Source organism: Pezoporus occidentalis, unplaced genomic scaffold (assembly GCF_034315485.1).
Source record: "Pezoporus occidentalis ecotype Australia unplaced genomic scaffold, CSIRO_AGI_Poc_V1 ctg55, whole genome shotgun sequence".
NCBI lineage: Eukaryota > Metazoa > Chordata > Aves > Psittaciformes > Psittacidae > Pezoporus > Pezoporus occidentalis.
The window spans coordinates 4,774,132-4,801,502 of NW_026915888.1; the positions used below are offsets into that span (position 1 = coordinate 4,774,132).

General features: G+C 53.8%; 1 protein-coding gene across 1 annotated transcript; it reads left to right on the top strand.

Annotated features, from left to right (window-relative positions):
• SH3RF2 (SH3 domain containing ring finger 2) lies at positions 1 to 27,064 on the top strand. Its single transcript, XM_062638188.1, has 9 exons — positions 1 to 82; positions 653 to 1,138; positions 12,756 to 13,025; positions 16,461 to 16,781; positions 20,912 to 21,006; positions 22,967 to 23,137; positions 24,787 to 25,013; positions 25,549 to 25,901; positions 26,579 to 27,064. The coding sequence occupies exons 2-9, from the start codon at positions 767 to 769 to the stop codon at positions 26,861 to 26,863; spliced, it is 2,094 nt and encodes a 697-aa protein (XP_062494172.1). The 5' UTR covers positions 1 to 82; positions 653 to 766; the 3' UTR covers positions 26,864 to 27,064.
• Positions 27,065 to 27,371: the final 307 nt, after the last annotated feature.

Consider the following 27,371-nt stretch of genomic DNA (forward strand, 5'->3'; position numbering starts at 1 on the left):
TAATCGTCTTGGGTTGCTTCAGAGAGCTGAGGCAGCCAAACCGGGCGAGGATGGCACTGCGGAGCGCCTCAGCCTCTGCCAGGTACCTCGGAGGGTTTGCGTTTGAAGGGTTTTTATAGCTCTGCTGTCAGAACGGGTGGCGAGCGAGCTGAACTGGGACCAGTCTGGGAAGCGAGGCAGTGGGTGGGTGTATGAGGGATGCGTGCAGAGAGCGGCTGCCTCCAGCCGGAGCCCAGCCTGAACGGGTCCAGTCTGATGCTTATCGGGGACTCCTGTCTCCCGAGCTGGTGAATTCTCCACTGCTGTGTCAGTTGTGATCCACAGACCAGGGAGCATTAAAGACACCTCGAGAGCAGCCCCAGTAAGGCTGAGTGTGCCTGTCCAGCTCACCCTGCTGAGCCCAGCCAGCAGGACCTGTGCTCCTGCCCCAGTGCCAGCCCTGACGCTGCCCCCTTGCTATCCCCTCGAACACCATCCATCCCCTCGCACGCACTGAGTCACAAGTGACTCACTTCAAACTTGGATGCGGGCGCAAAGTATACATTTGCAAATTGGCTGGTGAGGCAGCGCTTCGCAATGTAGGTGGGATGTATTACATACTCCAGCAGTCAAGTTGTGCTCTCTCCTCCCTCCTCCCTCTCCCTCCGTGCAGGATAGCTGCCTCAGCCCAGCGTGCTGGTGCAGTTCTCGCAGGCGCAGCAGGGTGCCTCAGCCTGCTCCAGTGGATGTGGCGTGCGGATGGCTCCGGCTCCGCGCTGCACTGAACATGGATGATTTAGCTCTCCTCGACCTGCTGGAGTGCCCTGTGTGCTTTGAGAAGCTCGACGCCACGGCCAAGGTGCTCCCCTGCCAGCACACATTCTGCAAACCCTGTCTGCAAAGGATCCTGAAATCCCAGAAGGAGCTCAGGTGCCCCGAGTGCAGGACCCTGGTGCTCTGCAGCATCGAGCAGCTGCCCTCCAACCTGCTCCTGATTCGCCTCCTGGATGGCGTCAGGTGTGGACAGAATGTGGCCAGGTTTGGCTCCATCCAGAGGACCGGGCTCCTGTCATCGCCTGCCTCCATCAGGAGAGTCCCCAGGGGGCTACAACTCCATCAGCACCGGCTGGCGACCAATCCCAGGCTCCACATGGAAGGGGTAAGGAGAGTCCACGTTCTTTACTGTGTCCGTGAGCAGACAGCTTTCTTCCCGTGTGCCAAGAGCTATGAAACTTCCCTGTTAGCAGCCCCGCAGAAATGTTTGAAGTGAGGGAGATCACTTTGCAAATCTGGCGGCTGTGTCCTTTGATATTTGACTGTTTCGGGTGCAGCACAGCAGTGATTGCATTGGCTCTCAGGCTGACACAAAGCCAGGCTGCCCTTCTGACAAAACCTTCATAGATCTGTTTTCCCCAGGAGTTTTCAGGTGCTTCCTGACTTCTGGGGGGCATTTGAGGCACCTTGACTTCAGGGCAATATACTGATTTGTGAGTGATAGCAATTAAATCAGTAATTGCAAAGCTGTAACTGTTAGATGTGGAGAAAGGTATTTCCCATCACTGCACCCCAGTTTCCCCAGCATTAAAAAGGAATGAGTGACTAATGATGCTTGTGTCCCTGGCACAGTACTTTGAGGTTCACTATTGAAAACCATTAAACTTGAGTTACTAACTGTATCTAGGGAGGTTTTTAAGTTGTTTCTGTCATTTTCTTCAACAGTACAAAAGCTTTTCTTAACTAATGAGGACATGATATTAGAGCTGTTCGAGGAGGCTGGCTCAGATGGAATGTGGGGTAGAGACTGAGATGTGGCTTCACCTCTCCTGCTCTGTATTCCTGGGTTCCCATTTCTCCCACCTGAACTATTCTATGCAGCATCCGTACAAACCTTTCCATAACATTCAAAAGCTTGGCTCAAGTGGCTGTTCAATCTCAGGGCATTTTCAGGATTGCAGAGCTGTAAATGTCAATGCAGACATAGGGCAGGTTTCCCCCCCACACGCTGTTGTGGTTCATGTGTGTGCTTGGCTGTGGAGTATGGAGAACCCCTGTGTCCCGTGGGTGCAAACCGGTGTGTTGTCCCAGGGAATCTCTGTGGCGTTAGTAAATCATCCCAGGTGGATCACACATCAAAACCAGACACAAGCATAGAATGGTTTGGGTTGGGAAGGACTTTAAGAACATCCACTTCCACCCCCTTCCACGGGCAGGGACACCTTCCACTGGACCGGGTTGCTCAAGCCCTGTCCAGCCCCTCTCTGGTTTTCCAATTGGAAAAGCAGCACTGGGACACATCAGGGAGAACCCTTGCCATGAACCAGCTCTGCAGGGAGTGGGGATTGCTGGTGTGTTCGTGTGAGGTCGAACACTCAGACAGCAACAGCTCTCTCACCCGTTTCACCTTCCCTTTACCAGTTCTCAGGACAGGCAGGAACTTGTTGCTGATGCTGTGTAATGGCAGCATCCACTGCTGAGCTCCCAAAAGCATTTTAAGACCAAACTTCTGGGAAATTCTTCCTTGTGAGGGTGCTGAGGCGCTGGCACAGGGTGCCCAGAGAAGCTGTGGCTGCCCCATCCCTGGCAGTGCTCAAGGCCAGGTTGGACACAGGGGCTTGGAGCAAGCTGCTCCAGTGTGGGGTCCCTGCCCGTGGCAGGGGCTGGAGCTGGAGGAGCTTTAAGGTCCCTTCAACCCGTCGCCACTGTGGTTCTATGAATCGGCAGAGCTGCTGCGCGCTGGGTGCGGGCTGCGACTGCGAGTGGCTCCTGCAGTACCAAGATAGCCTCCGATTTCAGGTGCTCTGTGGTGGAGCGATACAGAAACGCGCTACACTGAAACACCCTTAGCCCTAATTAGGTAATTAATTAGAAAACACCCTGGAATCCTCAGCTGCAAGGTGAAGAATGCAACGTGTTAGTCACGGTTTGGTTTGGTGGTTTTAAACCCCTGCAGACGGGAGCAGGCGTTACCTGTGGTGCTCCAATGGGGTGCTGCTGCATGCGGACCCTCTTCAAAAGTGGTACCTGCTGACAGCAAGAGCCAGGACTCCTTTGGACAAGGCTGGGCTGAGGGTGACTTGTGTCCTGCACCGTGGAGTGCTGGAGCTGGGGTATTCATCTGAAGTGGTTGGGGTGAGCGGTGGCAGAGCAGGTGCTTTTGTCAGGAATCTCAGTGGGAACAGCTATCGGGAGCCTGCTGCACCACAGCTGATCCCCCAAAGCTGTTTTCCTGGCTGCTCTTAAGTGCAGCATTCATTTCCAACTACAATGCAAGGTGCTCACCAGAGAGACTGTCCCCATCTCGCAGCCTGCTAATTACTGCTAATGCTATACAGCACTTCATGCTACAAAGCAAGTAAAATTAGGGTGCACCATGCTGCACTGCAGCCAGATATGCCATCCAAAGCAGGATGCAGGACTTGTTTTGTTTTTACCAAAGAAGCTGTTCTATAAATAAACTTCCTTTACTCCATGGAGCTGAGAAAATCTCAAGTTTGATCAAAGTTTCTCTGCTCAGCAGAGGTGTTTCCTTGCCAACTTTTTGCTCTTCATCCTCGTGAACATCCATGAAGGCCAAAAACTGAAATAAATCCCCTCATCACCAAGCAGGCCAAGATCTCGTACCATTCTGAGAGGGAAGCGTGAGCCAGCTGCAGCAGAGCTGCTGAATTAGCAGCAATTCAATACCTGGGTTTCAGTCAGGAATTTCACAGAGCCAGTCCTCAGTAAACAGGCAATATTACAGTTACAGCCCATCCCAAACTCCTCATTTGCTAGCACTTAAATCACTTCTGAATTCACTTCCTACTTGCTAATCCAAGGTGGGCATAGCCTGGGTTTGTGCCCATGGGCCCATGTGTATGTCTCTGTACCCAGAATGTGCCTCTGTAAAGACCGACAGTGCTGCACCGCGACCGCTGGCACTGCCCAGTACCTGCTCCCAGGACACCTGTCCAGGCTTTAGGATCTCCAGCATCTATGCAGAGAAGCCAAGACTTTGGATTTTCAGGATCTCCTCATAATAAACTGTCTGGAATGTAAGAATAAAAGGATTTGCTAGGAGGTGAATGCGTAAATAATCTACGCTGAAGCCTTTGAACTCTTAGGAACCGCCCCTGGCGTGTGCCAGATGTGGTTACGTCTTGTGCTGAAGCATCCTTCTTATCTGGCTTCAGCCCCAGTGTCAGCTAAACACAGCTCTGCCGCCGGTGAGAGAACAGAGGCTCCTGTGTGCTGAGCTGTACACGAAACTCCCATAGTCCCTGAGGAGCAGCAGGCCTAAACTGTACCGTACACACAGCAAAAATCACCCAGGCCACTGAACAGCTATTTGGATGATGAACTTTGTCATGCAACAAACAGGGCAGTGAGCCAGAGGAGAAAAGCTGCGGGTATGACAGCTTGCCTTTGGAAAACACAGACCACACAAATCTAACTGTGACTGGCTATTTTCTCTCTGCATGAACTGAGTGCTGTAACACCCCCCTCCAGCATATCATGGGAGATAGACAGATAACACCTCTATTGAGATAAAAATACACTGCACTCCAACGTCGCCACCTTCACACGGATGTCTATACATAGTGCTTGTGTCTTGATATTTTCTTCTCCTCCAGAAACATCTCCAGCTCCTTTCTGAATTTGACAGACAGGGCTTGGATTACTGGATCTTTTTGAAACCTTATTCAAAGCAACCTTCACGTTTGCTTTGAAGGAGGCACTCACTGTGCAAACCACCCTCCACACCCCCAAAAACACCCAGCAGTTCCTGTGCAGTCACAGTAATGACCTCATCACGCGTGTCATACCATCTTGGGACGGACACACGTTAAACCGACGTCACAAACCCGGGACTCAGCACAGGAGCATTGGCACAGGATACCATCATGTGCCTTTTTTGTCCCTTGCATGTAGTTTCAGCACTTTCATCTACTGCAGAGAGTGAAGTCACCCCCATACAGATTGCCTGGTGATACACACCCCAAAAGCTTGTGCACAACAACAACAGGTTCACAAGCACAGATGCAGGAGGCTTTGCAGTAGCTGTAAGCACTGCTGCAGCCATGGGGAAGGGTTGGTGTTACACCGGGACGCTCGTTCGATGCCGCAGGGACCTGCGGGCCAGCCCCAGGAGGCAGTTTCCCTGGGTTCACACCATTAGGTACCGAGCTGCAAACACAGGAAGTGTTTTAACTTGTTACCACGGCAGTGAGTCAGGCTCAGATGCGAGTCAGAATAGAACAGCAGGGCTCCGCGGCGCGCTCACCTGCTGAGCATCCCGGTCAGCCAGGACCATGCAAGCCGGAGTCCTCCTCTCCCTGCAGGCTCCCAGCTGGCCCCGGGTCTGTGAAGTTGGTCATTGGCCTAAGCTTGTAATTGGCCCCTCTGGAGGGAAGGGAGAGGAGCAGACACGTTCATGGGCAGCACTGCCAGTGCACCAGGGCTGGAGCTAAGAGGTGTCCCGAGAGCTGAGGCTGGACCTTGGGGGGGAGAAGGCCCATTCACTGCTGCCATCTAAACCTTGTCTTGCTCCGCTTTACTGCACCCGGGGAAAACTGCAGCACCTGCACTTAAACACTGCACTTTGTTCTGCTGTTACTGATCCTCAGGGATCCAAACTCCGTTCAGCACCAATGTGTGCAAGGCCCTGGGAGAATTAATAATACATGAGCTTTGTTTTTAAGAAAACCTTTTCTCTAGCAGCTTGTAAGTGGACATTTGAGCTGCTCCTGATTTAGGGAACCTCCATTTTGCTTTGTTGTCAGGATGGGAGACATGGGTTAGGATGCTGGTTTTGACAGACAGGCTTGTGTCCTTTATCAACCCGACTTCTTTGAGAGGGTTCCCTTTGGGCCATCAAGAACTGATGAGCCCAGAGCTTCTCACTGGCTTTGCAGTGTCCAGCCCCAGGTCTGGGCAAGACGAGGATGCCCAAGGCCAGGCAGGCAGCATCCTCCCAGTCCTGGCCGGTGGCTCAGGCAGGGCACAGTGGTGGGCGCTGTTTGATGCTCATTTACCAAGGGGATGGCATGGATGGGAGGCAGCAGCTCATGGGAGATGCCTGTCACTGACCACACACTCCCCTGCGACCATGTGAAAACTGAGCCCTGGGTTGCTGGGCAATCGGGAGGCGCAGGGCAGCTTTGAGCACAGGTCCCCTCCGCAGGCCTGCTGCCAGAGGATGGCCACCACCATCCCTCGTCCCCTCCTGCCACCAGCCCCATCCCGGTGGGCAGGGCACCAGGATGCGGCTGTGCCCGTGGGCCAGGCCTGGCAGTGCTGCCTTTACCAGCAAAGGGAGGGCACCAGCCAGCAGGGAGAGGGCTCGGAGCAGCAGGAGCAGGGAGCGGGATGCAGGTTTCCTCCCTGCACAGTAAACAGCCACTTCTGAGAACCGCGGTGCTGAGACAGGGCATCATGACCGGGCACGCCGAGGGCTGACACAGTTTGTTTTCCGTGCGGCTTAAAACCATGACACACAACTTAACCACTGCCCGAGATTGCTGACTGCAGCAGAGACACAACCATCTGATAGCAGCAGCAATGAGTGCAAGAGGCGTGAAGAGGTTTCGTGCAGACACTGCAGCTCCAGCACGCTGGTCCCCGGCAGCACCGGGCTGTGCCCGGCGCCAGCAGCACCGGCTGTGCCAGCCTCCCTCCTGCCTCACACAACAGCTCACCAGGCCCATCCCTGCTCTGCCCATGCCGGCACCAAGGAGCACATGTCTGCAAGGCAAAGCCAGCTCGGGTCCTGCTCCTGCCTTGTGTGCACCTTGGCCCATCTCCTGCCCACGCAGATCTCTCGTGGTTTCACACAGGCAAAGTACAGCCTGATCCAACACTGTCCATCAGGCCACAGGGACGCTACTGACAGGCAATGGGGCTGAGCACCTGCAGCGCTGCCCCAGCCATCACTGGTGCGGCACCCGCTCGGCCTCCCGTGGCAGAAGCTGCTCTGCATTCCCGTTGTTTTCCCCATTTCCCAGTTCATCTCTGCAGTGCAAAGCCAGAACCACAGCAAGCAAGGATGGGAAGCGCCCTATGCCTCAGTGCGGTGGTGTTTCAGAGGGGTGCTGGGTAGCAGACGGGGTGAGGGCTCCGGTCACCGCTGCCACCGCCCCTGTGCAGAGGTAGCAGTCCGAGTGACAGGCTCCAGTACCTGCCTCTGCTGACCCCTTTGGTTGCTTTCCATCTCCCTGGTGTGTAAATCACACCCACTTACAGCTGCTGCTGAAGTCTTTGTCCAGCTAAACCTGTACAGTTTGCCTCTCCAGCTCCCCCCGGGTGCTGGATCACGGTGCAGGGCAGCCACCAGCTTTAGCCAGGACAGCACTGGCTTTGGGTCCCGGTAACCCAACCTGGAACTGGGTGAGCTCCAGTACTGACATGAGCAGGAGGGGCCTGATGCTGTTCTCCCTGGTGCACACAGTCTGCTTGTGCTTGGAAGATGGGAGCAAACCTCCTCAGGGGAGAAATAATGCAGAAACCACCCAACTGACTGAACCTTTCGAATATAATTATATGAAGAGCTTGAAATGACAAGCTCACTTTTGATGGTTTTGTTCTCTGTGACAAGGCTGAAGTTATCTCCTCTGCCGAAAAGCAGAAAAAAAGAATTGTAATGGAAATTGATTTACATTCAAATAGCTCTTTTCATCTGACTGGATCCTAAAGAGCCCTGAAACTGTGCTATTGGAACACACAAAGAAGACCATGTGGGGCTCATTCATCCCACCAAAGTGTGGGCAGTCGGTGGCAGGATGCTGAAGGCAGTTTGCAGGAAGTTAGTAATCAAATCAGGCTGTTGTTACCGACTGAAAAGCCAGCGTGCCCTTTGGTGTCAGTGTGCAGGTAACAACCAGCTCTCCATTCATGGTGTGTAAATCACTGCTCCTCGGGAGCGTGGCCCGGGCTGTGCTCTCAGATCTGTCTGGGGTCACTGTATGCCACCCTGGGACACCTCTAGTGCTCACTTGTGATCTTGGGCCATGAAGCATGCCCTCACCTATCGCATACCACCTCTTAGAGCAGTGCGATGGAGTTCAGAGGCTCAGCAGGATCCAATTCAATGTGTTTCCCTGAGGAGCAGGCCCTGGCGAGTCCAGCCCTCCCCTGTGCCAGTCCCCTCCAACCAACAGCAGCCCGGTTCCAAACAGCTCCAAAGTGAAAAGTAATCAAAGCCCACTTGCAAACTGAACCCGCTGTACCTACTAGGAGAAAAACAAACTGGCAGGCATCCAGGACCGGATTCCTCTTCTTCCTGGCACCATCCTACAAATAAACAGTTGCTCTCAGGGAGGCTGTTTTGTGCTACAGGAGTCGTGTATGTACAGGAATATCGCTGCCTCTGCACAGCACGGGTTTTAGCTCCTGCACAAATAACGCAGTGCCGGGGGTGGGAGGCGAGGGCAGAGCTCGTGCAGAGCACGGGGTGCACCAGCTCCCACCAGGGCCCTGCGCCGGGGGCAGCCGGGGCCCTCCTGCCTCCCACAGCTCCCTGCAGGGTCCCGGGTCCGCTGCGGAGGGGCAGCCCCTGGGCGGCCGCGGCTCCGGGGCTCCACGGACGCCCTGCACCAGAGCTCAGGTCTCGGGCTGCATCCCTGCGCGTGGGGCGACACCCGCGAAACCCAGATCAGGATCAGGCCCTCGGCACCCACTGCAAGGACGTGGAGCTGCGGGGAGGAGGCCACATGCTTGGGGTGGCTCTGCCTTCGGGACCCAGCGGAGAGCGGCTCCAGGGCATTCCCTGTGCGGAGTTACGAAAATGAGGGCTGGGAAACCACCGGGTGCAGGCTCAAACCCGTCCAAGGCCGTTCTCGCTCCTGTGCCAGCTGCCTCCTCAGCCCCACGGGTTTGTCTGCACCGCTGGAGTCAGCGGGGTGCTACTGAGGGTTGGGGGGCCGGTCCAGCACTGGGTTGGGCAGCGAGGCAGGAACAGGGATGCCCGGAGCAGGCAGCGCTCCTGGAGCTTGCTCCTGCCCAAACAGCTCCTGCCGCCCTCCCTTTGGCAGGCTGTAAATCAGAAGGAAGCACTCCTGGACATCAACAGCTAATTCCAAAGATTAATTTGTCACTCATCCCATGCGACCATCAAGGTAGTCATGGACATCAGAGAAGTCAGAGCACCTGGGAAGCAGGAGGATCCCGTCTGATGTCATCAGCTGTACCTGGCTGAAGCTGTTTGAGATGAGCCTTGCTCGGAAATGGGTGATGGACTGAATGAACCCCACGTGCAGGGACATTGACGGCCACGTGCTCAGCCCGGGGTACTGCAGGCAGCGGCTCGGTCTGGTCACACAGGCAGCATCACCACGGGGCTGTGCTGCTCATCTGGGTGGTGTCAGATGGAGTCCCCTGGGACAAGGGTGACGGGCTCACAGCCTCCATCAGAGATATTTCCGCTCCGCTGCACCCCCCGGCTTTGCTTTCCTCCTTCCTTGACAGCTCCCCATGTCTGTCCCTGGTGCCCCCTCCCCAGCCAGCCTCACACACGTCTTTCTCTTCTCTTTTCTTTTAAATACCAACGCTATGAGTGTGTGGTCTTACATTAATCCGCTGCCAATAATGAGGAAGTTATAACTAGCTCATTTAGGATAATTATAGTGTGCGTTTCTCCCAGCTATGAGGGATGCTTTGAATCGCTTCCTCACACACATGTACATATTTTTAATTTGCTTTGTTTTGTACGGAGGGAGACTCAGATGTCTTGGATGGCTGCCCTTGCACAGCTGGTGCCAGACACCAAAAATAGCAAAACATCAAATCCTGCTCACTTATGGGCCTCAAAGCACTAGGAATTGGGGCAAGGCATTGAGAGGCATCTGCCACGGCCAGCATTACTACTGCAGCTGCAGTACTGCATGGCAAGACTGGGAAAAGAAGCCTTCTCCATTCACCCTGATGTTCCATCTCTATATTGCTGCCTCTCTGCTACCGGGCTTCCTCTAGTGTTTTCCCAATGGAACGTAATGACAGGCACTGGCCCCGCAGCTCGGGAGCGCGCCAGGAACTGCAATATTTGGCTGAACATTTTGCTGCCACAACACCCTACTACATCAAATGCTGCTTCTGGATTAACAAAAAGCAACTGGCAATGCTAACGGGAGGAAACTCCATCAAAACAAACCTGGTCCCTCCTCACCCCGCGTGCGGGAGAGCCGCTCCCTCTGCCTGCAGGGAGCTACCTCCAGGCACACCTTGTCCTTATCGCAGGGCTTAATTAGCACCACAGTTTCTGCCATTGCAATTAACCCACTTTACATAAAGCCAAGCAGATCCCTTGCAGAGGATCCTGCCCATCCACGAGTGGACAGAAACCAGCCCAGCCTGAGAACGAATTCAGGCTCGAGCTGCACCCGCGGCTGCCCGCGCTCTAGCACCAGCGATAAGGCGCGAGCTCAGGTGCCCATGAGGTGCCTGCTCAGCCCGGGTGTTGCTGCTGGGACTCTGATGCTTTTCTGTGCCTTTCCTGCACCCCGTGCACACGTTACACAACGGCGACCCTGATACACGTCTTTTGGAAGGCTTCCTCTGGAAGATGCATTTTGTGCAGGGCCTGTGAAGCAGGAAAGCGCCCAGTGCAGTGCAAACCACATGGGTTGCTCCATGTGGGCAGATAAAGGCTTGGTTTATGCCCTAAATAAAGCTGGGAATTTAATGGGATAGTTTGGGTTCAGTATCTGAACATACAAACAAAATCAGTACAAAAAGACAACAGACCTTGGAAAAAACTGACTTGGGCCATGAAAAATCACCTGAATTGAATGGTTAGGGGGTTTATGAAGATCTTTAAAATGTTCAAGTGAATTTTAGTTGGTTCCAAACCAAAGTGCTTTGCCTTGCTGTGGCTTTTAAAAATCCTTCCTCTCTTGGTTTAAATTACCCTGATTTTTTCTGTTAACAGAGTATTAAAATATTAGAGGCCCAAGTACAGGGAGATGCTGAACCCATCCCTGCAGTACAGGAGCTCTGCTGGGGAGGGAGCGGTGACGGTCAAGAACCACCACCAGTACATGAAGGACCACACCAGTGTTAGTTACCTGGAGAGCGTTCAAACTTACCAGCAAGCCCCAAAAGACCCACGCTGTGAAGGTTTTTGGGATGCTAAAGAAGCATGTAACATCAATATGAACTGGTCTTCACTGATATGCAAAGTTTTGCACAAATTTCAATGAGCAAATCCAAGTGCTCTATAAAATGAGGGGTGAGCTGATATCAGTGGTCACTGCAAGCTTCAGGAAACAGCAGTGGGAAAGAAAACCAGGCTTAGAGGGAAACCTGAAAACAGAAGGGGCTGAGATTTGAAAGGGCATGGAAGAGGGAGGAAAGGGTTAGAAAGGAGGTGAAGGAGTGAAGATTGTGACCAAGGTCAGAGGAAGACACACAGGGATGAGTTTTGGCCAGCCCTAATGTCACAAACTCCCCTATCCTACCTGTTTCTGCTCTCTATTCCAGCCTGCCCTCCTGTCTCATCTGTTTCCTTGCTGAAGAAAGAATATTCCAGACTCTCAGCACCCCATGGCTTGCTCACCTTTCCCAGTCAGTAGCAGGCATGCATTTCATTTCAGAGTTTCTCTTATTTTTAATACATTTCCATAACTCGTTCTTGGTGCCTTTTATGTTCTGACGATTTTGCTGTGCAGCCGTTCCCTCACCATCCCATCTGTTTGTGCTTCTCCTTCACAAGCCCTGTGCTTGCTGTTTGCACGAGCCTGGTTTGTTTTCTGGTGGCTCCTGAGGCAATCAAAGCTCTCCTGTGCTCCTTGTCCTTGTTTAACACCAGGGACTCTGTCACTGGCTTTCCAAAGGGGAGCCGGTGCTCCCGTAATCCTGTTCCCACAGTCTGTTTTTCCTCTGGGAAGGTGCGTACATCCAGGCAAGCACCGGCAGTGGGAGTTCAGAGGCTCACAGGATGGGTTGGCTTGGAGGGGACCTTAAAGCTTATCCAGCTCCATTCCTTTTTTACCAGCGATATACTTTCAGTGTCAAAAAGCCAAATGTTTGCTATGAGCAGAAACTAACAGGCAAAGGGAGTTAATTAGAACTAAGCATTAAAGTAATTGCTTCCTGTTTCAAAAGCTTTGAAGTAAACACAGTACATCCAATTTATACAATTTTTCTCTTCTTGGTTCCTTTTCTGTACCAAGCATCAGTGTTTGGCAGTGCTGGAAAATGTTTCCTTCCCAAAAACTAAATTTCCATGGAAAATTCAGTCTTTTCCACACTTCAGGAAAACAAATGGCGGGTTTCGCTCTTCCCCCTTCCTGACCTCCCAGAAGTGGCTGATGGGGGTGAGTGAACTCTGCAGAAATCCTGCCTCAGCCCTGGCCGCTGACACAGGTGGATTTGGGCAGAAAAAGGCAGGCAAAGCCAGAGTGTGTCACTGGTACAATGGCGCCATTCCCACGGGACTGGCGGGCTGTTGGTGGTGATGGCTGGGAAAACAGAGCAGGGTCCTACTCATAAGCCCCCAGCACTTGGCAGCATGTACAAAACTCTGTGTTTTGCCCACGGGAAGACTGGTTTAAGGCTTTAACTGTTTCTTAATATTCTAAAACAAGTTCAGCCTGCTTTTCATCTTGATACAAATTTAGCATAAGTATTTTGCAGCTTGTCTTCATTAGAAAAAGACATCAAGAAAGGATGTGGGTAGTTAATCCCAAGAAATGCATGCTTGAGACATAGACCTCTATGTTTTCCCCAGTAATTAGGGATGCTTCTGGGGAGTTCTGTCTGTGTTCAGCATCGGATGAGCTCAAGGGCTGTTTCCCGCCCCGCAGGTCCCGCGAGCCAAGGCGCTGTACACGTACCGAGGGCACAACCCTGGAGAGCTGCGGTTCAACAAGGGGGACATCATCGTGTTGCTCCGGCAGCTGGACGAGAACTGGTACCTGGGGGAGGTGAACGGCGTCAGCGGCGTGTTCCCGGCCAGCTCCGTGCAGGTGATCAAGCACCTGCCCCTGCCCGTGCCCCTCAGCAGGGCGCTCGGCAGCTTCGACACCAGGGGCAGGGACAGGACCGAGAACAAGGAGAGCCTGACCCTGCACAAGGTAACAGCAGCACCCAGGGCTGGGCCGGGGCCTTGTGTAAGCTGTAGGGTGTCCTACCCACCCCACCTCCGTGGGAGCTCCCTGTTGGATACCAGGCAGTCTCCCAGGCCCCCTCAGACCCTGCTGCAGCAGTTAACCCCCCAGGGGCACAGGACCAGGACCAGGGATGCAGGTTCCCATCACAAGCAGTGCCTGACCCCCTTTCCCACACTGCTGTCAGTGATGTGGAGCAGCTGAGGGTGGCAGTCCCCTCCATACATCGTTTACACAGCACACGTGCCCGGCCTCCTGTGGTGCACATTTACAGAGCAACACGTGAGCTTGCAGTGCTCCCCTTTGTTCCCCAGAGGCTACAGAGCTGTTTACTCCGTTAAAGGACACGCTCTGAGTAACTGCACCTCCCAAAGCCAGCTGTCCCTGCAGTGCCAGACAAGGCGAGGCACAGCAGGACAGAAAGCACTGCCCAAAGGCATCAGCGTCCTCAGAGAAGTGACCTCTTTCTCCATCACACTGCTGCCGTGTGCTCCTCATTCTCATGGATGGGAAGAGGAGGCAGGAGAGGAAGGCTGTGGGCTGGGTGTCCCAGGGGGTCAGAGCTGGATGGGGAGTGCTTATAACAGAAGCTGGGAGTCAGCTGTGGTTGCTGACTAAGGGGAGGAAAGAAGGGAAAAGCATCACTTAGGAGCAGCATCACACTCACCAGCAGCTCTGTGAAATGTGGGTGCTCAGCCTCCCGGTGAGGAGCACAGAACCAGGCAGGCAGCAGCACTCCCTGCCATGAGGATTCACTGACTTGCAGGAGGCACCTTCCTCAGTTTTCTGCCACCTGCACTGGTTTGGGTTTCACTCCATTTGCCTTTGTTGCACAGTTCACTGGGAGGTGTTGTGGTCTCTGCTCCCACAGCAGAGTTCACAAGTGGGGAGTCAACACACATAGAAAGCACACAGATGCTTCCACAGAGAGGCAGGAGCATCATCTGATCCCCCAGCTCTGTGACAGCCACTGGCTGTTACCATCTGAAATGACACAGGTTGGGGCAGTTACCAGTAACTCCCCTCCACAGTATCCTCAAAGCAGTGCCAGTGCCAGGTCCTCCACTGTTCAGACACACAAATGAAAGCAAAGAGCCCCTTACCTTACTGCAGCAGTAGTACCCCATCTCCACAAGTTCAGATGGAGACACTGTGCACGTGTCCTGCACGGGGGTGAGTGGTTTGGAGCCTTCTCTGAGCCTCAGCCTTGGAGTCAATAAAACTGGAGCAGAAAACTGCACCTTAGTTCAAAAGGGAGAAAACCATAAATTCTCTTTACTTCCCCTCCCCAGGCAGGATCCTTCACAAGATGAAATGAAAACATCATAAAACGTAACAAGATTTAACTCTTCTGGGGTGCTCAGAAATGTCTTTCCAAAGAGATCTAGCTGTCAGTCAATACAAACCAGCTGCTTTCCTCTGCAATAGTCCAGATACCTGCACCCCAGCACTGCCAGGTTATTTCAGCTCCTGAAACAGACCTGAGCTGCTCAGCATGGCAGCAATTGCCCCAGTGCTTACACAGGGGTTTTCTCTCAGTTTATAGCTAAAATGCCATTTGCATCATTAGTTCTGTGTGTGGCAACTACAGAGGCATTTCCACACGATGGAAAACCTCCAGCGAGTCAACAGCTTTTCATGTCCTCACCCTCAGACCCGCGTCCACGGCCCCGACCCAGCCACGCTCACACCTTTAAATTAAAGCCAAGCTTGAGCATTGTGCTGAGTAAGGCCAGAGGTGCTGGCGGGTCAGAGCGCATCTGCACGGGCTCCGAGCAAGCTGCTCTAGTGGAAGGTGTCCCTGCTCGTAGCAGGGGTTGGAACTGGATGAGCTTTAAGGTCCCTTCCAACACAAACCACCCTGCGATGCTGTGAAAGCCGTGCTGAGCAGAGGACGTGAGGCACTGTTTGATGCTGCTGCTCTCTGGAAAGGCAGGATGAGCCCCTTGCTGCTGTGCTGGTGCCAGGCTCTGCTGGTCCCAATGCCCCAGCCTGCCCCAGCGCCAGCTCAGCGTAGCACAGGAGGCATTCCTGGTGCTAATTGTATTCCTGCAGTTTGGCGTGAGATGCAGGGTGTAAGTGGCACCAACAAGAATTCCTAGAAATAAAATTAATGCTTGTAATCATCATAATTACAGCAAGCCCTTCTCGGTGCTGTTTTATAAAAGAACACAAGTAAAAGATCTTATTTGAAGCTCTAATATATTTTGTAAAATGTCTTTTCATTTACTGAAATCATTTTAGCTTCAGTAATTACTCATTTAAGCCTGGCGTTAACAGAAGTAAGTTAGTTAGGGTAAAGGCACCAAGGAATTAGAAATTAATTATGGAGAAGGCAAGGGCAGGTCTGTTTGGGGAGATGCAAGGCTTGTCTTGGCTTTGACACTTGGGTGTCCTTTGGCTTGTCACTTGGCTTGACATTTATTGCATCTCCTGGGGATTGGAGAAGGCAGAAAAAGTTTCCTGTTCAGGCTAAAGTTTAACTGCATATAGAGCTGACAGCATCGCCATCTCACGCGTGTACACACGCACACACTCAGGTTTAAAGCTTGCTTTCAGGAGCGAGGAGAAGGGAAATGCAACAACAAGCCCTGCTTTAAAACACAACCACTTGAAGCCTCCCGCACCTCCCCTGTTGAGAGCCAGCGCTGCTGGTCCTGGGCGCATTGCCCCACACGAGTGGGTGAGAATCTCCATGTTTTGCAATTCGTTGGTGTCAGCAGTAAATCAGGATTAATTCCTCTGGCAGCCATCGTGGTACAAACACTGTCACCACATGCCCTCTGCTATTAATACTGCCTCATCAGCAGTTCCCAGCAAGTGCTGTTTGAACACTGCCCGTATGCAAACTTCCCTCATTAAGCCCAATCCTCAACAAGCAAGGCCTTTTCCAACAGCAGCAGGATCAAGCCACCAATACTGAGGCCTACAGAGATGTCACTGGGTGGATCTAATGCTGCTGGGAAAGCCATTGGTGCTCATCGGCTGCCGGGCTCCATGTCCTGCTGCCAGGCACAGGGAAGATGTACCCAAATGTCCCTTCTAAGTTCGAGTTCAATGTATGGTGGCACTGCTGGAGAGCAGCCAGCTCTCCTTGCACCCCAGCAAGCCAAAGGCTGTCCGCAGCGTGCCGGGAGGGCGCTCGGCCTCGTAACGTGTCGGCTAAGCAACAACTTTGTAAAACAATTGTAATTTGCTGTCAGCCTTGCAGCAGTGATTTTGCATCCGGCCTTTGTCACTGAAGACAATGAGGGAAAAGGCTGAGGCACGTGTTGGTAAAGAGCACCTGTAACATCAGCTGAAATCTGCTGCCGCGTAGGAAAAGGGAGGAAAACGGGAAAACTGAGAACCCAAGGCATGACCTGTGAAACGTGCCATCATCTCCCACTTTGTCTCTTCCAGCCAACCACCACTGCAAGGCAGCTCCTGCAAACCAGCAAAAGCCACTGGTCCCCCCAGTTTAAGTGCACGTCCCTGCGAACGGCGTCTCCCAAAACCAAGGGCGCGGATTCTCCAGCGTTCCCCAAGGTGCCCGACTCCCGGCGGAAGAGCCTGCGGCAGTTCTCCATCACCACGGCCCTCAACACCCTCAACCGCATGGTCCACTCGCCTGAGCGGCAGGCGCTGGAGATCAGCTCCCCCGTGCTCATCAGCTCCAGCAACCCCACCGTGGCCACCCAGAGCAGCGAGAAAGCGGAGCTTCCCTACAGCACCCCCATCCAGGTAAGGAACCGGCGGCAAGAGTCCGAAGTGCAAATCCTGGGTAGAAACACGGTGCACAGCTGACAGCTGGAAAAGCTAAAGCACAAATGCTCAGACAAAGCACCATGCTGCCAGCGCCACTTAGAGCTGTCATCCGCGTCAGGCTGCTGGGATATTTTCCTATCCTTTTGAACTGGAAAGGTCTATGAGAGCTCAGGGGAATTCACCAAAAGAGAAATGAAGCTATCAGAGTAACTGAACGTGGATAAAGCGCATCCTCCATCCCGACTCCTGCAGTGAGCCCCAGGGGCAAGGGGGTGAGAGCAGAGAGTTTCTCTTATCAAATGCAATAGCTTTCATTTCAGAAAGCGCTGCGGGGGGAGCAGGCAGGGGCTGTGCCCTGAGCCAGGCCTCTGCCTGCAGCTGCACAGCACCTGAGCAATAGCTTCTGCCAGGGAGGACAATTACCTGAGCCCTTCCCAGGCTCCAGCTGGAACCTGGGGCCGTGCTCAGAGAAGCCCGGTTTGGGTCAGAGATAATAAATGCAGACCGACCTTTACTTTAGGAGGCAAAAGGGTCTCAATTCCTTCTTCACACTCTGACTAAAGATCTCAATAGAGAATCTTCACACATCATCTGAGATGGGAGGAAAAAAGGGTTTGTTTAGATTTATATGACATCTTTCATATTCAAGGTTGCTCTAACATTTTATAAAGCAATAAGCCAGCCCCTGGCAGTTCAGTGTCTGTGCAATAAAACCCAGCAGGCGTTTTGTACTTAGCAATAGCTTGCAAAGAGCCTTGGATGTTAGATCCTGTTTTATGTGAGAGGAAATGAAGTCTTACAATAGAACCATAATTCAATTGCAATGGTATCGTCTCACAAACCCAATATAATTTTACCAGGAATGTCTCAGTGTGAACTATTGTCAACAGCAGAAGCAATAGAGGGAATGCATTAACACTTTGCCTTCGAAGGGCTGGAATCTCCTTTCCTCTGAACAAGTTTTGCTCCTGGAGGGTCGCAGCAGGATCCGTGTTGTTCACGGGGCCATGCAGGGTGCAGCTTCCCCTTCTTCCACCTCTGGGTTTGGGTTGTGATGACTGACTGCAGAGCTGAGCTGATGCCTCGCCAGGCCCCGCTGAGCACTGCCAGCCTGGGCTGCGCTGGCCACATCCCGCTGAGGTCACTCGTCCCTTTTCCTAGTATAAATCAGACGGAAAAGCTGAGGGATGAACCTGTTGATGAGGCAGCTGCGTGATCAGAACAAAGATGCAGGACTGATGAGTAGTGGGAGAGACGGGAGCTGATGCTGATCCCAAGGGCTGGTTTACCCTGCTCAGCAGCTTCAGAGGAAGTTCAGCTTCAGTAGCAAGCGCTGAGACTCTGGAAAAACAGCAGCACATCTCCAAAAGTGTGGTTGTTCCATGCAGCTAACTGTATATACACCACACCACGTGGAAGGAAAAGGTCTGTGTTTCCTGTAGTTTACAATAGTCCAGGTAAGACAGAAGAATGGAAGTAAAGAAGTTGTGTGCTGCTGCCAGCCCTGAAAACTCAGCCCAGAGTACAAGTATCAAGCTGTTATTAGAAACAGTAAAGAAGAGAGTGGGTTGAAATGCATCCTCAATCGATGTGTTTCCATGTGATTCCTGTGTAATTTAAAAACAAATGCACACATTTTGAGTGGATGTTCATTGCTGTCTTTGGAGTGAGAGTAAAAAGAGAGGGAATTTTCCAGTACCTTGTAGCTATTACGTGAGACTGTCCCTAAACTATGAGACTGCAGACATTTGAGGGAGACCAAGGAGATCTTTTGTATCCCCCGAAGCACAAACAATGAAGTGCCCTTCGGTGCAACCCTTTGCTGCTCGTTGAAGGGGGCTGATAAACCTGGCACCTGCATCCAGTGCTTTGGGCTTTTCTAGGTAATAAATAAGCTGATCTTGCAGGACCCAGCTGTCAGGAGCACCAAGAGCACCAACAGCCCTGTGGTGGAATGCAGATCTCCCTCCCCATGAGGCATCTCACAAACCTCCGGACAAGGAACTGTTGGTGTCAGCAGAGTACAGAGGAGGAGCTGGAAATCCCCTTGGTGACAACCTAGATAGGGAGATGGAGCAAGAGAGGGATTTTAGGAGAGGCAGGAAATAAACTCCTTATACTTGTAAGGGATTGAAAGGTACTCACAAGAGATCAGCACAAGTGAATGCTGAAATCAGTCACACGTGCCTGGAAAATCATTGTCTTTTTCCTCTTTGTTGAAAATACAAACACAGCTTTGATGCAGGCTCTGGAAGGATCGCTGCTTCCATGCAGAGGGGTAATAGAGAGATGGAAAACATGAAGCTCTCCACTCAGAAGTGGACATTTCTCCACAGTTCCATCAGGAGAAACAGCAATAGTTTGTTATTTTGCTCCAGTGCAAGGAAAAAACCCTCCAAATCCCCAAATTTCAAAGGTTTTGATTATGAAGATTACTAAAACTGTAATTTCCAATCAGCTTCATTTATTGAGAGCCTGCTCTGCCCCTGCCTGGGCTAGAAAACGAGGGCCCAGAGCTGGTTTGAAGCTGAGCTCCAGGTCTGGAGACAGACTTACAGCTGCTGGGGTTTAATTAACATCATTCACCGGGGAGCAGCAGCACCGGTGAGTCACTCCCGCTCTGCCCCGGTCCTTGCTAAGCCAGCGCTCCAGCTCTGTGTCACAGACATGACCACTAGAAATTAGGTTGGAAATGAAGGAGAGATTAAAGCCCTGACAACCTCCTCATGAAAGGTGCTGCGGTCTTTGCTGGCGAGCAGGGCTGCCAGCCACATCCCAGCCCAGTGACTTTCCCTGGCCTGAGATTCCCCAGGGATGCTGCTCTGCCTTGCTGGGAACTTCGCTTTCGCATCCCAGCAGCAGCCACAGTGCAACCCAGCTGATGCCTCCCAGCATTCCAATGGGGATGGGGGGCTGGCTCACAGCAGCTCACCCTAGGGTTCCTTTTTTGTGCTTTAGGAGGGATAGATCAGCCCTGGAGCAGCTCCAAAGCAGAGCAAGGTGACGCAGACCCACAGGGCATACAGCCATGGCTCCAGCCCCCCGTGGATGTGTCCTTGTTCCCACTAACCCTCCACCTCACTGCTGGGCATCCAGCGGCCAGCCAGGACAGGTCAAAGAGTTCTGTTTTCCCTTGCCATTTGAAAGGCAGCTGGGCTTTGATGGGAACGGGAAGGGTCACTGCCTTCCTGAGGAAACTCCCAGTTTTCATTGAAAGACCTTGCACCCTGACTGCTATGTATGTTTGCAACCAGCAAAAGAAATACTTCCTTTCTAGCACACCATCACACAGCTCACAGCAGGGTCCAGCCAGCGCCTCCCTTCGCTGAAACACAGATACCCGCCCCCCGCACTGCGAGTCTCCTGGCCAAGGGGGAAGATACCAACACATGGTCCAGATGTGGCCCCAACAGGGGAAAAGCACAGAGGAGACACTTAAACCTCCACGTGTTGAGGTGATCACCTTTGACAGCAGAAACGGAGCTGAGGTTCCTCCCCAGAGCATGAACCCCTACAGGAGGGCAGAGGGGGCATCATGGTGACCGGTACCTCCCTGCGGATGCAGGGTGACAGTGGGAAAGGGTCACCCCAAACCAAATAAACCCAAGCAAGGAGCCTCTGCCCGCGCTCTCACGCTGCTGCTCTTCCTGGCACAGCCACAGCTCCCTGTACACACAGGGCTATGGAGCAACTCGGGGCGCCACAGACATAGTAAAGAGCTTTAATAACAGTTATTAAAAGATCACTGGGCAAGGACTGTATTATTTGGGGTTTAGACAATGCCAGTACTCCCAGCTAGAGCTACATAAATAACAAGTGAAATAGCAGCGATTACAGCAGTCCTCACCTGGCAGGCGGGACGCTCTCCTCCTCGTCAGCAAAGTCTGGGTTTGAAACGCTTCCCAAACCCCCTTTCCTCCCTGGAGCAGGCACCAGGATTTTGTCGAATGCTCCAAACTCTTCTTTCTCCTCAAGCAGCTTTGGTTGTCGGCTTTTCCGAAGGGTGGATGAAGCCTCTCGAATGCCTTTAGCTGCTCTCCCAGTGGCTAAAGTCAGTTCATATTTGGATTAACACTTGCTTTTCCTTGCTTTCCTTCTCCCTGTAGGTCAGTGCATCCTACTACCCTGCGCCAGGATCGCTGGGGCACTCAGCGGCCATCGTCACTCTTCCCCACCTGCAGCACCACATATCAGCTTACATGTACGTACAGAAACCCATACACCTTGGGGGGTGTCATGTAATTTTTGGTCCCCTCACCTCAGGCTTATCCAGCCCCAGGCTCTTGGGAGCTGGGAGGTAAGGGCAGAGCAGGGCACAGCTCCCGTGCACTTGGATCCAATGCAGATCCATGCAGGAATGTGCTTGGCTGGTCTAGGCAGGGGCTCACACAGACTTAGTATCAAGGTTGAATTGTTCTGTTCCCAGCTGGTGAACTGTCCTTGCACCTCACTACCTCACTTCAGTATTTATGGACATACATAGTCCTGCCTATTAGTCAAGAGTACATTTTAGATCTTTTAAAGAAACGAGTTACTGCTGAAGTGCCTCCAGGTATTTCTTTCGAAGCAGGTCAGTGGTGTTTTGGATGATCCAATCTTTTAAAACTTTCCCAGAGTTGAAATCTGCAGCCGATGTATTGCAGTGATTTGTTTTCCCCTAGATAAGATTCATCAGCCTGGCACTGTAGTGAGCTGCCTAATGACAAGAGCACAGCAACACGCTGCCTACATGGCAATTAGCACCTCCGCAGCATCGAGCCCGACCTCTGGAAGCACAAGTACATGAGTGATAGCTGCAATCTGTGCCACGCTCGTGATGTTTGCTATGTCCATGCATTAGCATAGGGCTCCCAAGACTACCACACGCCCCTGATCGTGAGCACAGGCAAACTCCTCAAAATAATTTGCAGGGAGATCCTGTTAAAGTGCCCAACCAGCTGCCTCCTCGGCACAGCTCCTTCTCCAGCCCTGCAATAGCAAACCAGCATCTGCGCGTCCTGCCCCTCAAGACGACTCCTACATGAAGTGATAAACCTGCACAATCAGAACTCCCTTAGCTGAACCTCGCCTGGCCTCTGCAAGTCAAATCACCATCCAGAGACAGGCGTGCAAGGTGAACTTTCATGTGGTTGTTCTGAACAACACCCAGAGAAAAACCTTTCAAGAGGCACGGGGCAGCCCTTGCCTATCCGGACACTTGTCTGTGGTTTCTGTTTTCTAGATGCTATCTGGTAATGGCTGTATTGGTCCATAACTCAATGTTTGGGAGCAGATCACATTCCCCTTGAAAACAGAAACCAAACCTACAGTGCAATGGAATGTGTTGCACTGGAGACTTCAGGTTCCTTAAAGACCAATATTGGGAAAGTTCTGAAAAATATGTCATTTTCTTGTGCTCGTGGTTTGCTGTGGAGAGCAAAGCTTCATCCCCTGCTCTAGCCCCAGAAAACAGAGCTTCAGAGGGGATCTCAAGTAAATTTCCAGCCCAGTGTCCTTGCTAGCCCGGAGAGGAGCCATGTGCCTCCTCCCTTGCCCACTTTGTCCTCAAAGCCCTGGTGGCAGCAGCTGAAGTCCCAGCATTACTCTATTCTGCTCCCAGAAGGAGGAGGAGAAAAGGGAGGAAGATGAGGTTAACATCCAGGTTGCTGCACGAGCAGTGCTCCTCCTGCACCTCGCACCTCACACCTCCAGATGATGCTCAAGGCAAGCAGATGCAAGGCCTCTGGCTCACCACCTGCTTCAAAGGCAGAATGTATTCTCAATGCTGTCAGTGGACACAGCATCCGTCCTACCTGCACTCTTTCATGCTGCTTTGCCTTAGGACAAGTACACATGAGCCCTTGATCAGTATTTTCACTGTGAGGTGGAGAGCACCAGCTCTGTCCTCCCTAACACTTGTTGCCCATGGCTGGCTCGGCTGGCCCTTGGGACACAAAGCACTGACGGGCTCTGCTTTGTTCTCCATTCCTGTTGGCTCTTCTCTTATTCACACCCCCTTTGGCCTGAAGTCCAGGACAGTTTCTTCCCTGTGAGTTCACTCCACAATGACAGCAGCACCCAGACAGTTGATGGGGTCTGGCTCCAGAGGCTTCCATAGCACAGTTAAACCCAGAGCCTCGGGATGTGCTCCGGCATCCGCCTCCCTCACTCTGTCTCCTCAGGTGCGTGGCTCTCCATTCCTATGAGGCTCATGGGCCGGACGAGCTGGAGCTGCAGAAGGGAGAAGGGGTCCGTGTCTTCGGGAAGGACCATGATGGATGGCTGCGGGGCATGTCCCTGGTCACCGGGAGAGCGGGCGTCTTCCCCAGCAACTACGTCGCTCCCCTCTTCAGGTCTGGCTTTTCCTGCACGATACAAGGACATGTGGAGGGGAGTGGGTAACACGCAGGATTTGGGGTTTTCTTGTTCCCCCACAGAAATCCCTGCAGGGGATTCCTGCAGCACTAACGGGAGCCGGGATGACTCTCTGGGTGGGATGACTCCCAGCAGCTCTCACCCCTTTAGTTTCTCTGTGTCCTAACTCAGCTGCACCAGGTGGGAATCACATCTCCCTCGAGCAGCCAGGGCCATGGCAGGGAAAGGGGGTCCAGCAGCATTTCCTCAGGGGCCACACAGTCGGGATGAGGGAACAGCACAACATCAGCCTTCATCCACTTGTCTGTAACCTGGGATGTCAACAGAGGCAGCAGCAGCAGCTTCTCCCATCACTGTGTAGTTCAGTCCAGGAGCTCTGGCAGAGGTAACGCACCAGCACTGATGAGTTAGTGTGGGAGCCAGGATGGACAGCAGCGTGTCTGTGCTTGGACTCGCCTTTATTCCTTCTGGTTCATTCCAGTCTTTCTTTTTTCCTGCCAGGAAGGAAACCACATGTTGAAGGCTCTTTTAGAGTCAAAATAGTGTTCAGAACTGGCATTTAAGGACTGGACGCCACTGATCTCACCAAACAAGCATGCATTATGAACAGCAATAATTAAAATACTGTTTAGGAGAAGGATAAAAACTTGCCTGTGCCCCCGTTCCCCTGAGACAGGCTCAGGCCAGCCAGGGAAACAAGGAACAGTCAGTTCAGAGCAGAGGTCCCAGTGCTACTCTAAACCCAGCTCTGCTCCCTGCACCCTCCCCATGCTCAGGAGCACCAGGGATCAGTCTCCACCTCCCCAGCTCATTTTTTCACCACCAAGCTTCCAGTAACACCACAGCCCCACCTCACCAAGAACAGCACCAACAAATAATGGAGAGCAGAGCCCCGTCACCCTAAATAGCCTCATAAAGTATCCCAACCACAGCACCGGGTTTGGAGCTGCTATTCTACCCTTCTTAGGAAATGTCTTCATAATAGATTGATGCCTGAGTTACTTGATGAATCACTGCTCAGTTATCAAACCATAAATCATTCCTCCACCCCCAAAAAGGTGAAGAATCATCAGAGGGATGTTTTCTCCTTCCCTAAGGAGCTCACAGGAGGATTTCACTGTGGCCCACTCACTCTCTCAAGGAATCCGGAGCAGTGTTTGGCCTTGTGCTGATGGGGAAGGCTGCAGAGTTTGGACAGTTTAGTGGCCTCAGGTGAAAATGTGATGGTGATTTCCCTAGGGAAGGCAGGAGAAATTGCTGCCCCTGCACCAAGGCTGCCTCTGACAGCACTGCTGAAGGTGCTGCCCAGCGCAGAGAGGGATGGGAATGGGGTAGCGGTTAAGGGCAGGGGGCTTGGGCAAAGCACAAAGGCAGGGCTGGTGTCTGGAGGCCCCTTTTGAAATGCCATGGGGTTTGTGTAACGAATCCAAACCCTGCATGGGAATAATTTCTTGTAAATCCGGTGCAGAATGAAAGCCCTCGTTCCAATGGAACCAGAAACCTGGTCCGCGGTGCTCCCCACCAGAGCCCTGGCCTGGGGCGCCGCACGCACATCAGACCCCGCAGGATCCCTGCTGGGCAAACCCCGGGCACCGCACGAGCTCATTGCCTGCTCCTTCTCGCGCAGGAAGCCGAACCTCTCCGACTCGAAGATGCCTTCGCTCTACGCCACCTGGACGCTGTCGACCTCCTCGCTGTCCTCGCAGGGCAGCGGCCCCGAGCACGGCCCCCGCCAGAGCCGGCCGCTGAAGCCGGCGCTGCTGCCCCTGCCCGTGCCCGTGCCCTCGCCCGGGCGGAGCGCGGCGGCCCCGGGACCGGCACCGCTGCGGCGCGGCCGCGGCAGCGCCAGGAAGAGTAAGTGCCTGGAGGGGGGGAGCTGGAGGAAGGAGCCCGTGTCCGGTCCTTACCTGCTCCTCGCAGCGCTGCCACAGCGGGTCCTCGGCTCGGGAGCCGGGCGGGAACGTCCAAGCACGGCGTGCTGGGGCTCTGCAGCCCATGTTCAGGGTTAACGCACTCCAGTGTGCACGCAGAGCGTGTCTGCAGGCCAGGAGAAGGCAGAGCAAGCTCTCAGGAACCAGATCGCTCCTGTCCAGGAGAACTTGTGGCATTTGTTGTGCCAGTACAGGGGGATTGAGGGGTCCGAGTTGCTGGCTTTGCCAGAGCCCGGCGGTGGCGGCATCCCCAGGAGAGTCTGTGGACGCAGACGGTGCTGCTGCACATGGGGTTACTGCATGCGCTGAGCGCGTGGCTATCCCTGGGAGCCCCATAGCATCCCCATGGAGGGGGCTGTTGGTGCAGGCCTGTAACCACTGCTCACTTCTGCCTCCGTGCTTTGTCTGTGCCGTGCTCAGTCCTGCTGACTCCTTTCCAACTGGTTCTTGCTCCGCAGACGGATCCCTGCAGAGGCCAGGGCAGGCGGGGACCCCCGTCCACGTTGCCGGCTCCCTCCGGCGTCCTCTCACCACGGTGCTGCGGCCTCAGCAGATTCAGCTCTATCCGCACCTCAGCCCCTCGCCGCACAGCATCCCCTCCGAGGCAGGAGCGAGGACAAACTTCTCCCACGACGTGTCCCCGGTGCTCGTGGTCAGAGGAGGGGAGAGCAGAACCCCCTCCGTGTGCAGCTCCCTGGTCCTGGATGCCAAAGATCCCCCGGCAAAGAGCGAGGCAGCCCCAAAGCCGCCCGCTTCGGCCCCACCGTCCATCCTGGTGAAGCCTGAATCCTCCCGCAACAGCGCTGAGAAGGTAGGGCCAGTGGGCACTGCGGTTCTGGGGCCCCCAGCCCGGTAGGTGCTCAGTGCCAGCCCAGATCCCACCAGGGCTGCACATTCCCAACACGTTTTCTAATGATAGAAATTACTGGGATTGGTACATATGTTAAGAAATGGGGTATTTGTGTTGCTGATGCTGCTGACCGAGTTAAGCCCTTTAGAAAGGCAAGATGCTGCAGAGCCTCTGCATGTAAACTCACATTCAGTCATGACCAAATCTTGAGACTATTCTGAGGTCTTAAATCAGGCAGGAATCCCACTGAGGTCCCTGACAGTTTGGGAGTGAATGAGCAAACGCCACAGACCTGGGTGCTAGACCTCACATCAAGCTGGTCTCTACAGAGCTGCCCTCATCTTCCTTTGCTTTGGCTGAGCCATTTGGAAGGGAAAGTTCTTTCCCCTCTGGCAGCCAGAGGGCAATTTCTTAAAGGTAAAAGTCATTCTGCAACCTGCCCTCGCGGCAGCTTTCCCTTCCCACAGCACCAGAAGGGCAAACTGCTTCTCAAGGCCCCGAAAGCCCACCCAAGCCCCCAGGAGAGCACCACCAGAGCGAGACGGTGGTGGGAGCACCCCGGCTCCCCAGGGCGCATCACAGCGAGGGGGGTGCGCGGCTGCTTTTCCCACGGTGACTCGGGTCCCTTCTCGTTGCAGCAAGTGAAGACGGTGAGGTTTCAGAACCACAGCCCGCCGCCGCCCAAGCGGCACAGCCTGCAGCCGTCCCCGAGCCTGCCCCGCGCCAGGACGGAGCCGCTGCCCGAGCCCGTGGTGCTGGAGGCCGGGCTGGCGGGCCCCGAGCTGGCCGTGCTCTACTCGCCCAGGCCCAGCGCCAGCCCCCTGCCGCAGCGCCGGGCGCTGCACCCCAAGGCGCTGTCGCTGGACCTCTCGGGGCAGCTCACGTTCCCCATCCGGAAGAGCTACAGCGTGTCCACCAACTGAGGGCGACCCCGCTCGGCCTCCCTCGCACGCCTGCGCCCGTCCCCGCGCTGCGAGGGGCGAGCAGCCCGGACCCGCAGCATCCTGCTGCCGCCGCAGGTATCCCCAGCGTCTCCCACCACCAGCACCCTCAGCACCCACCGCTCTGGGGCTGCAGAGAACTGGGGTTGCTCGCGAGGGAGCGGGACGGGACAGGACAACGTCTGTCCCCCACGGGAGAGCCCTGTCCTGGCCCTGCCGAGGCGGGTTTGTGGCATCCACAAGACTGATGCTCCCTGGCGCCCTGTGAGGCTACCGACAGCAGCAGAGGAGGAGCGGGAGGGGGAAGAGCACGTGTGGGAATCAGGAATAGTTAAGCTTGTTTTGATCTCCTCCCTGCTGCAGGGAAGCCCGCAGAGATCAAAACACTGGTTCATTACCCTCCTGCTTCTGCTGGGTAAAGAAACTATAAATCACAATCAGCCAGCTCCTGGCTAATGGCTCGTGGTGCCTTTGGAGGGGGAGTCACACA